Source organism: Saccostrea cucullata, unplaced genomic scaffold (genome assembly GCF_032062105.1).
Source record: "Saccostrea cucullata isolate Sc308-1 unplaced genomic scaffold, CSIRO_AGI_Scuc_v1 ctg987, whole genome shotgun sequence".
NCBI classification, from domain to species: Eukaryota; Metazoa; Mollusca; class Bivalvia; order Ostreida; family Ostreidae; genus Saccostrea; species Saccostrea cuccullata.
In genome coordinates this window covers 25,001-37,080 of record NW_026925310.1, presented here as the reverse complement: position 1 = coordinate 37,080, position 12,080 = coordinate 25,001, and the positions used below count along the sequence as shown (strand labels likewise).

The following is a 12,080-nucleotide window of genomic DNA, read 5'->3' as shown; positions in this document are numbered from 1 at the left end:
TGGAGTTTGACCCACTTTAACACAAAAATTTTGAACTTTTACTTTGGCCATATCTTTTGAACAATATATACCAGGACATTTATATTTGACATATATATTCTTTGTGGAAAGACCTTTCATTGGATACCAACAATATTTAACCTTTTGACCTTGTTTTTTTTTTTTTTCGTTTTTTAAGTGATTAAATCTAAAATAATTTATTACGTTTCATAACAACACCCCTATTTACTATCTATAACAGTACTTCAATGAATAAAATTAAGTGTAAAGAAATGATGCATTGAGGTACCTGTTACAAAAACTATGCATTTAAATTTCTTCATGAAATGCCAAATACTATCTAGTGTTTAGAATAACCAATATTAAATGATGCACCTTTTAGAGAATGAAGAACAATTCCAGGAAATCTTGATTCATTATAAATTGCATCATATATATGTATAAATGCAGGAAAATTTTATCAATTGACTCAAGGATGCACTAGCTCTCATAAATTAAACTGTTGTCTGTAACCTGTTTTTCCATCTCTGAAGGAAGTATTGTTTTCATGGGTTTAATTATAAATTAATGTTACAAGAGATCTATAGGCCATAATGCTCACCTTAGTCCATAGGCCCTCTTGTATTTCATTAAAAAAAACTTTTAAGCTTTTTCCCCCTTAAAAATTCCATATTTGCTTGAAAATTTTAACCTCATAATGTGGCCTCACTAAAGTCCAAAAGAATCATGAAATAATATAAGTTTAATTGACACATCTTGGGTATCCTTTGAATTATATATTATCTCTAGCATGACCTTGTGGTTCTGAAAAGGTAGTATATTACTTGCACTAAATTAAGATGAAAACTGCTTTCTTTTAGCCTTATAAACAAACCTTTACATTAAACATGAGTTTCATTTTTTCAGGCCCAGTGTTCTACAGATTTTTAAACAATCTTATCCAATTTTTACGTTTTCTTTATCATCTCCTCTTGAAAAAAAGCATGACCATTACTTCATTCCTTTGAACAAACTTGAATTCTCTTCAACTCATTGAAATTGGCCTAGTAGTTCTGGGAAAGAGAGAAAAAAATAAAACCTTTGGCTCAGGTGAGCTAAAAATAATTTTTTCTAATATATCAGTTTTTTTTGTATCTTTCCTACTTTAAAGCTAACACTTCAAAATGATTGAAATCAAAATAATTGCATAATAGTATACTTCAATCAACTTACGGTAAATGTGTTTATATTCCAATATTTGTACAACCCATACACAATATTGTATCAAATTAATTATATGTGTTATAGAAGCATAACTCATGTTTCATATTTGATATTACAGGATTAATTTTCAGTTTAAAAGGTTTTAACACAATTGATTGGTATATAAGAAAAAGTATCATAATTGATATGAACCATTAATATTATCCCCATTCATTTGACATTTCATATTAAGAGTTCTTTGGTCTTGTTACTTTTTGTAATATATTCTATAGATGTTAATTTAATGAATACAAACTTCAGAATCAGGATTCATACACTATTTATCAAAGTATCAAGATATGCAAAATCTGCATTTATTTCAATCAATTAATAAAACACAAGAAAATTTTGTCAATCAAAAATATTTTAATTCAAAGGTGACAAAGTTCTCTACAAAAATGATCACAGAAAGTATAAAGTGTAATAATTTGCTGGTAACATCAACCAATATCCTCCCAGTTCAATTCCCTCTTTCCAAAATAAAGAAGAAAGATTTCAATTAACATCATAAGAAAACAAAAGGGTACATTGTACTGTGTACATGAAAGTTCAATCTCTGTATTTGCATGTAATAAAATACTGTAAACATGGAAAATTGTTAGCCCCACTTTATTTTTGCCCTTTTTACAATTGCGTGGATGTATTTAAAATCTCATATTCAATGAACTTATTGTCTTGTTTCTGGGTGCATTTAAAATAGGCCAAATTAATTTCCATAATGCAGAAGGGCAAAAATTTGACAAAGTGTGACCAAAATAACCCTGTACACAGCTTTCTAAAGAATTATATATCAGATGAAAAAGAAATTTTGTGATGATTCAATCAATTTTCATAAAATGATACTTGGACTACAGTGTACGTTGAAAATGAAAAAAGTAAAAAAAAACAAAAAAAAGAAAGATTTTTTTAATGAGAAATTGAACCCTGCACCATTACCTCAAGGTAATTGTGGAACTCTTCTGAATTGGAGTTAACAAAAGACCATTCGATTTTGTGTGTATTAAATGTTCTGAAAATAAGAGTTGCACTTTCATTTCAGTCAAATTTAAAAGCAAAAAAAAAGAAAAAGAAAAAAAAACATTAATTATCATAAAAAGTTATAAATATATACAACAATCATTGAACCTTGGCATTTTTTCACACGTAGAGTACTCAATAATGGCTGAACAATTAAAGACAAGAATAAACTCAAAGCAAAACCAAGGAAGCAAATTTAAGTTATCAATTCATGTATCAAGGAAAACTTTCAAATTTCCTTATTCCAACACACCTGTGTTAGTCCTTTGTTAATCACAGAGAAAACTAATTTTGAATTTTTTTTGTTTAAGTGGTTCTTTCAATTCATGCACATAACATTGTATGTAATGTTTCAAAAATAACCATGGCTCTTACAAACACATAGTTTTAAGTTTTTTTTTTCCCATGAACGAAATAATTTTCTGAAAGTACTTGTCAATTATTTTTATTCCAAATGAACTTAAAAATTTTAATAAAATGGATCATGTTTTATACATTAGACACATTATTTCTAGACATGATAAATATCAAATTTACTACAAGTATACACTTTTAAAAATAAGATATCAGTCACACAAATGAAATAATATTACAAAAGTTACACCACGAAAAGATGAACATTCACACATGCAAAAGAATATAATCATAATATGAGGAGAAACTGGCAAATATAGCACTTTAATATCTCACATTAACATTCATAGGTACTTTTTCTTCAACTTTATCCTCATATTGTCAACAAATTATGTTATCTATATATACATGTATATACATGAAAATATATAGATACAAAATTCCCACCCTGCCTCAAATAAATGTAGAACAGAAAATCAGTAAACAACAATTGCTTGTAGCGAACTTCAAGGTTCCTAAAATGAATAACATTCATGGCCTTATGTATTTTTAATTTTTTTCATTTCTTTTCTTTTTTTTTTAAAATTTCTACACAGCTACCAATTTTGATTTGCCTGTAAAACTATTTTTATCCGAACCCTCTCTGTAAGTGGAAACTTGAACTACAGTGTATATGAAAGCTTGGACTAGCACAGTATATATAAAACTCTAATTCCTTGCTATATTCATCTAAAGCAAAAACCACAAAAGAATTGAAAATATTTATGAGATCTCGAACTTTTACAGATATGACACCTAAGCTTACATATCATTTCTTAGCATGGACTATATTCAAAGCTTAGCTATATTCATATCAACATTTGGCCTAGTAACAAATATATATTCTCCTGCTTCAATCATAAATGGAAAGTATTTACAGTATTACTCATTCAAAACAATTAAATTTTAGTACATATGTGCTTCATTCATGATGTTTATCACACACAATTAACCTCCACATTGGAATGTTAAACATTATTAGGTTTGTGTATAAAAGAGAAAAAAATAAATTTAAAATTGAGTATTTAGTGTACATCAAAGCCTTTTTTTTTTAAATTTGTCTTCACTTTTCTTTCAACATTTGTTGAGGTTATTAAAAAAATCTTCCAGTCACTATTTTTCACATATTAAGGACAAAACCAAAATTGAATTAAAGAAATATATAAATTACAAAAATGTTAAATCTGCATGTAAATTAAAAAAAAAAATTATTGTCATTCAAGTCATTTTTACACCTGTTCGTATCCAGAGCGACTTCGTTTTCGTCCAATCAGATAAGCTATCAGTACAATGATGACCAGTCCGGCCAGCGCAGCACCCACTGCGATTGGTACAATGCTATTGGTGTCTTCATCTCCTGCACATTCCGTGGCAGCTGTGAATTTAAAAAAAGAGATTCCCTTTTAACAAATGTAAAAAATAACTTAAAGGTCTGGTAGATGATCATTAGATGTGTAAGTTGGCCAATTTGAATTTGAATTTTCAACACATTTGTGTAGATTTGATTTAGTGCTTTTTGATTGCCCATTGCTAAAACCTACATACGAAAAATATTTAGTGATATATTTGATTAAGTGAAGGCTGCAGCTTTCCAGAAAAGGTGCTAAGAAGAATACACAGCCAAAAGTAGCGATGGGAAAGAATTTCATCGTCAATGATTGGGTTACTTTAACTAACTAATTATCGATTATAATCGGACATGTAAAAAGTATATCAATTTAAACAAGTAAATGGTAAGAATAGGTAAATGACAACTTTCTGTGGTGATCCAGCTGGTCCTTTGTTCATTTTATAGAACCAAAAGTACGCCCAAGCCCAGAAACATGTTCTGTTATCCGGGTAGAAATACAAGAGTTTGTTTATCTGTTACACAAATAAGTCAAATGCAATGCTGTGGATGAAAAATTAGGATCAAAAACTATTATGCTTGTAAAATAAAACAATAAACCAATTAATCAGAATTTTAAAAATGCAATCGATTGCTTGGATTTTGTCAGAAATCGACTGATTTTCGATTATTATCGATGATTCGAACACCACTAGCCAAAAGTAATACTTATAATAGTAATTGAGTCAAAATAATTACACCCTATACATTGTTGTATATTTATCATTTTTACATCTACAATTTATCTTTTTTTCCTCTGCAATATTCATTTTTGCTAAAACTTTTACAATCAAAACAATGTTAACTGAATCATGGTTTTTCAGTTTATAACCCTCTCCAGTTCTCGCAACTTAAAATTTACTGTAAATCACTTTTCATTCGAGAGAACTACATGACTTGCTGCTTGGCCATGTGCTAACAAAAATTCCCTTCTTTTGTTTAATTTTATTATTAATGATTACATACAGCAAATGACTAAATTTTATTTTTCTTATCAATATCTTATCATATACATGTGTGTGTACCAAACAATCTCTATAAAATACAGTGTCATAAAAATTTAGTGGTCTACAGTACATTCCCGCAAAATATGAATGTAAAGTCAAATTATAAATGAACTTTATCACCTTAAAACTATTTGATAATTTCATTTGTAAAGATTTTCATCATAAACTTATAAAAAAACCAACTACAAATTGCTTACTACAATGATTACATGATACGTATATCTGTCATAAACAAAAACATACCATCAAAATCTGTTGTGTTTGTCGTTCTGAAAGCCTGGAACTGAAGATCTTTGGTTACCATGGACAATCCATTTTGATTAAGAGTAAAGGTGGTATCTTTGCTGCACATGTAGCTCTTGCTCGCAGATGTTGACAGGAAGGTCTGGTTGGTAGTCACCATCTCAGTTTTACCAACAACTGCAAAAACAAAACAAATGACAAATCATTGTACAACATTATCATTTATTTATATAGAATAGATAAACTTTTTTTCAAAACTAGGCTACTTAATACACACTTCTGACTTTAAAAAATTTAACAAGACCATTTCTTTCAAAGGGAAATACATCATTGATTTTAATAGTTTTAAAAATCTCCTGTAACTGTACATAAGTATCATATATTGTGAAATACTAAATTGACAATGGGCCATAACACACATCCATATTACTTCATAACCATCGAGCCCTCAATCTTGCCTCATATTGTAAAATAAAATTGACTACTACTTATTTTCTCGTGTAAATTTTAAAGATTACAACAGAAACCACACCCCCTATAAATAAACGAAAACAAGGTATCTTGAAAATATGTTGATCTACATTATTTGCTACGTAGTTCCAAACTGTGTCAAAAGGATGGGGTCTTGTACACAAAATGGTTATACTGGAGACCATAAACTGAGAACAGATTTAAGTCAAAGATTCAAATCAATATAACTTTAAAAATACGCTTGCTAAAAAAACATAAATTTTACTGTAAGTTTAATTAAGGAATATTTTAAAGTTTTGTGTGAGTTATTGGTATGTGAATCACACAAACTTGTCACGTAGGCATATTTCATGAAGCGCGCTAGCGCTTCGTGAAAAATATGCCTACACGCAGATCTGTATGATTCACACACCAATAATTCACACTAAACTTGAAAACATTCCTTATATTTACATTTTACGTGTTTGGAAGCACCAAAAATATACTCAATATTTGAATTTCTCGCTGCCCTATATCGTTGTACTTTAACTAACGTAGCTGTAGCCTTATTGTGACGTCGCTGTAGCCTTATTGTGACGTCACGTTAACTCATATTTTCCGTGTATATTTCTACGCGTGAGTATACACGAAAATGGTTTTCAAATCAATTTCACAGTTGGCTTAGTAGAAAAACACAGTGAATGTATATATATTGGGATATTATAAAAACCTACAAATTCTTGGTAACGTATGTTTTATAAATGGCAAGCTATTCAAATTCAAAATTTTGACTTAAGTCTGTTCTCAGTTTATGGTCTCCAGACCTGGCCTCAGGATCATGAAACAGCCTTTACAGTAAAACATTTCAATAATCTGTAGAAGGTTATGAAAGACTTTTTCTTTTCTGAATTGTTTAATCACCGAAAAAAAAAGTTTTGCTTTCAGCTTAAGATGTTGCTGATCATCTAAATACTTCCACCGATTTATATTTTTTAATTCTAGTCTTAATTCTTTTTAAAATATCAATATTCATGACTTACGAAGAACAGAGCTTTTCTGTATAAAACTCTTTAATTATCAATTTTAAAAGTGTATACTAAATTTCAGACAATATGATACCCCCCCCCCAAAAAAAAATAAAAAACCTTTTCCTTTTCATTCAGTGATAAACTCACCACTGTCATCAACATCTGAAAAGAGGTTGTTGTTGTAGTCGTAAGTCAGTTCAATCTGAGAGATGTCGTAGTTAGCCACACCTGCATCAGCTGTTAGTAGATCTGTTGTTTGCTTCTTGTTGGATGAGAAGTACAAGTTTAACTTCCAGGTTTCATAAAAGCTGATTGACAACATCTGAGTGTACAAACCATTCATAGTCATGTTGCAATCACCAGTTGTATTGGTTTTTACAGGCACAGAAATCACTGCTGTTGTATTCTGTAATAATTATACCATACACAAAATGTCAGGTGAAATTCTATGCAACCTACAGATTTAAATACTAGTAAATGACAATTTTTTTTATATGTACCAGTACTTAACAAGTTTTACATTCATTTTGAAACCATAATGCAATTTACTTAAAAGTCACAGTTCAATTACATATGAAATTTGTCTATTCATTAAATATTCATATTTTAACAATTCAGTTTATTAAAACACATATAAAACAGATAACTTGTTGTTGCATACTGTTGATTAAAAACTGACCCCCTTTGTGGAAACATAAGGAATGTGGAACTGGATGCTTCCCTTAAACACAACACAGGTCTTGTTTCCACCAGTTGCAGTGTATGTTACAACTGGGGGTTTCCCAGGAGCTGGCTCATCAGGAGCATCAGCTGGGCAGTCAAATCCTGAAAAGAAAATAAATTAATATTCTATAATGATTTTATTAACTCCCACCCCACCTATATTGCATCTGTTATTCTAACAACTAGGTACATGAATGATTTTTAGAGCCATATAGACTGAAACAAAGCAAAAATTTCCTGATAAATGAATCCTGAAAATATATTTTACACAGCAATTCTTAAGAACCACAATAACATTTTTGTTATTTTCAAAAATAGGTTGAACCCAAAGGTCTAGGTCACAAGGGAAAGGCAATGTCTTGTCATGAGGAATACACAAGCCAAGTAAAATTGGGATGCCCTAAAACCAGCCATTCAAAGTTTAGTTATAACCAAGATTAACTTTATTCAAAGTAGATCAAGGTCAAAATGTTGGTACCCAAAAGTTCTTGTTTCAAAAAATGCAGATGTGAAATATCCAATCGTTCAGAAGTTATGCCCAAGGCTTAATTTTCTTAGGTTTTACCAATAATAGGTCAACTTAAAAGTCAAAGCCATGAGTCAAAATGTTGGTACCCAATGATAGGTCTAATCACAAGGCATACGCAAGTGAAATACTAGCTGCAGATCTGTAGCTCTCCGAAAAAAATATTGATAGACCGGAGAGCTACAGTGCCACCCATTGAAAAAACTGTATATTTATTGCGCACAAAAAAGTGCGCTCGGTTGTAGATTGTTTCTTCCAAATTCTTACCTCAGTTGCAAAAAATGGAAGATTTAAAAAAAATCCCCTATCCTCTATCAAGTACTTTCGTTGTTGAATCTGAACGAAGCATATCGGACTGAATTATCTTTGAAACCAAAATGGCAGTATAAATAAGCGAAATGTTGGATGATTACAATATCAGGGCCAGGAGGACTACTAACGACAATTATGAGGAATGTTTTGTTGTGGAAAGAGTCAAAGAATATGTTAGGAACACACGGTTAGTAATATTTTGAGATTACAGTTTAAAAACCTGGAGAAATTAAATGGGAACCGAGCGCACTTTTTTGTGCGCAATAAATATACAGTTTTTTCAATGGGTGGCACTGTAGCTCTCCGGTCTATCAATATTTTTTTCGGAGAGCTACAGATCTGCAGCTAGTGAAATACAAAAGCTCGTTCAGGGTGCATTCAAAAGTTAGGGCAATTTCAAGATAAAACTTTCTGAAGATATACAGATAAAATGATGGACAGACCAAAAACTATCTGAATCTATAATTACAGACATAAAGACTTGAATTCCCTTAATCCAACTTTGCTTTGTGGCAAGTTTGTTTGAAAAACGTCAAGTAGATCTGGTGTACAGTTTACAAGCAGACATCAGTCAATTCCTATCAGAAAAGTTCATATGATTGGCTCAGGGGAACTATCCAAAGATCACATCACAACAAGTATCTTCAATGATCAATGTACTGTATATTTTCTATATATTGAATGTTATGAATGATAAATTAGATTATCTGGAAGTAAGTTAGGTATTTTTTCCTTTGTTAGTCTATTATACATTAAATGTGCTGTAAAACACATGAACTTATCAGCATTACTTGTTCATAGAAATATGTAAAAAGTAAAAATTATTTCTTATTTCAGTTGACTTAATGAAATTAAACAGTGCAAAAACATATAACAAATCAAGCACAGAGATGAAAATGTGCTTTCAGCTATATGCTATAACATTTGAAGTATTCGTACAAACATAAATAATGATATCGTAATGAAATGGGTCTTTATTTTCCCAACACATCATTCATACATGTTTGTGAAATATTTACCAGTTTCTGAAAAATTCCCGTTCTCCACATTAAAGGCCTGTACTTGTAACTCCTTGTACTTGAGGGCTAGAATATCATCTGAGAAGTTTCCCCCTTTTTCACACTTGTAATATAGTTTAGGAGATGTTAACATCACGGTTTCATTCACTGTGTGATTTAGCTCTGAAAAAAAAAAAACATTGTCAAGTCAATAATGCTCACTCCAACAATACATTTCTAAATCATTCCTGAAATTCATGTATTGTCTGTCACCCTCAAAAATTAAATATCAGCAAATCCTTCAAACCACACTGATATGCAAGGATTAAAATATTTCAATATACCCAATGAATCAAATGAAATTTTTTATAGAAAGTCTTTTAATTTTCATTTCTTTTTTGTTCATTGAAAATATGTAAACCAAAAAGAGTAACAAAAACAATATTAAGTGCCTTTGAGTTCTGCCATCCAAGACTCAATGCTAGCTTTGCCATCCATGATTTTGAAATTAAATGTTAAGGAATCAATATCTGCATCATCTTTTGGGGTGATTTTGAGACTGGATTCAGTGTCATTTCCACTGGCACACTTTCCTGTTACCGTGACATTACTGCTCACTGGAACATTCACAATTGTCTTGACCTGGAATGAAAGAGAACTTAAATATTACCATATTTATCCCTGATCAAAAAACAAAAAGGTCACAATTGCATAGCTGACTTCATCTCATTCTTGCTATAAGAATTTTTTTGCATATTCTTATGTAAGACATCTATAGCCTCTGCTTGCTACCTTGAGTTTTGCTGTTGTAAAGCAGTATAATGTTCTTTTTTTTTTAAAATTTTTTGTTTGTTTGTTGCTCCACTCAAGTCATAAGGATAGGCAAGTTAAATTCTGATCAAAATTACTTCATATCATCCTACAGTACATGAAATTTTACAATTACAAAAGTAGGTAGGTAACAGGTAAAAAAATCATTTTATCTAAGTTTAACTTTATGGCAGCTGCCATATACATGTACATGTAATTTGTTAACAGCCTCTACAAATAATAACTGGCAACCACCAAAGAAATGGATCAGGTGACTGCCACATTTATATAATAGTGTTGCATTATGCATGTACTATGCCTAAATAGTAGGCAGGGTTTGACACATGGTGCACGAGCCGGAGGCGAGTGCACTATGTGTCAAACCCTGCCTACTATTTAGGCATAGTACATGCATAATGCAACACTATTGTTATTATTATGCTGACTGTTGTAATTATTTATGCGGCAATCTATTTGACTTTTTCCTGAAAATATCGGTGCTTACACAGCGCAGATACAAGAACTCATTCAAAATCTTCATGCTAAAATTGTTTCATGCTTAGTTATTTTGGTTACTAGTATTTTCTCTAAATAAGTCGGGATTTTCTGTCCCAAAGCAACTCATCTTTATTTTCTGTTTTGTTATAGTAAGCCTTATTTGTTTGCAGACGTCGATTCTCATTGATAATTTTCTTTTATATCCTTCAATCAAGGGTCATATAAAAAAGCATTTTAATGACCCTATGAAATCAGTTCATCTAACGATCTGTATGTAATTTGTTTGAAAGTTTGTTAGACACATTTATCTAAAGTTCCTTAGAATAATATAACTGTTTTCAAATAATATTTGTCTATTTTCTCCTTCTTGTGTCAATTGTATAAATTAAGTTTCTATATTTAATGAAATTCTACTAATCAATAATCGTCTCTGTGGCGTAATCGATAAGGCATCGGACTGACAATCTTAGGGTCGTGAGTTCGATCCCCAGCGTGTACTTTGAAGAATTTTATTCAATAAATAAAGCTGTACACTATTTCGGCATAGTATGTTTACGCTATATAAATCCTTAGACCACTATGCGAGAATAGTTGGGTATGGGATATATAGAGACAAACTGACAGGAAGCATAATAATGATCAATAACTGGCAGCCACCAGGTAAGTTTCTGTCAGGCTCCAGATCTATCTATTTAATAGCTGCCAGAAATTACATGGTCGCCTCCAAATAATTATCTGTCAACTGCCAGAAAATAAATGGCAATTGTCAGTAATTTTTGTAAAGGCTGCATGAAAATTATAAGGCAGCTACCAGATAAAATATTTTTCTAACTGGTACCTACAGGTTTCTTTCAACGATAGTACAAGAATGTTGTTAAAAAAAAAAATACTGCCATTATATTTTGTTTTGATTATTCTTTTGTCTTGACCCACAACACCCTATCCCTTAGAAAAGGAGAGTGCAAAGTTTGGACCAATGTATTGTAAATTATATACCTTCATTACAAAGCTCTAAACAACGATGTGTAATGGTACATGTACAAACTTTAATCCTGACAGATAAGTTAAAATCTGATTGTGCTTAGAATTCTGCTGTTATACTGCAAACAAAATCTTACAGTTTTATTCTTTTGTGTTGTGTATGTAACTTCTAGCTGGAACCTTCCCGCCATGACGAGACAGGCTTTAGACTTCTCCATGACTTCGTATGTGGACCTTGGGGGGAATGCAGGCGCAGGAGCAGTGGTGGGAGGTACTGTTATAGGTTCAGTGGTGGGGCCCTCGGTCGTGACGTTAGATGGTCCCACTGTTGTTTTCTCTGTTGTTTCATTAGATGGAAGTACTGTTGTTTCTGTAGATGGAACCACTGTTGTTACAGTAGATGCTGATGTTTCTGTTGTTTGTTTAGTGGGTTCAGAGGTTGCTTTTGTTGTCTCTTGTGCTACA

General features: G+C 31.2%; 1 protein-coding gene across 1 annotated transcript in view; it reads right to left on the bottom strand.

The window, feature by feature from the left end:
* Positions 1-1,588: 1,588 nt before the first annotated feature.
* Positions 1,589-12,080, bottom strand: part of LOC134268580 (lysosome-associated membrane glycoprotein 2-like) — a 15,097-nt gene continuing 4,605 nt past the window's right edge. Inside the window, exons 4-10 of the mRNA XM_062750843.1 lie at positions 11,753-12,080; positions 9,779-9,968; positions 9,348-9,509; positions 7,447-7,592; positions 6,915-7,173; positions 5,290-5,466; positions 1,589-4,027 (exon numbers count right to left, since the gene is read on the bottom strand). The exon at positions 11,753-12,080 is cut by the window's right edge and continues 31 nt beyond it. Of these exons, the coding sequence (XP_062606827.1) occupies positions 3,882-4,027; positions 5,290-5,466; positions 6,915-7,173; positions 7,447-7,592; positions 9,348-9,509; positions 9,779-9,968; positions 11,753-12,080 (1,408 nt within the window). The 3' untranslated portion in view covers positions 1,589-3,881. The remainder of the gene's footprint in view (positions 4,028-5,289; positions 5,467-6,914; positions 7,174-7,446; positions 7,593-9,347; positions 9,510-9,778; positions 9,969-11,752) is intronic.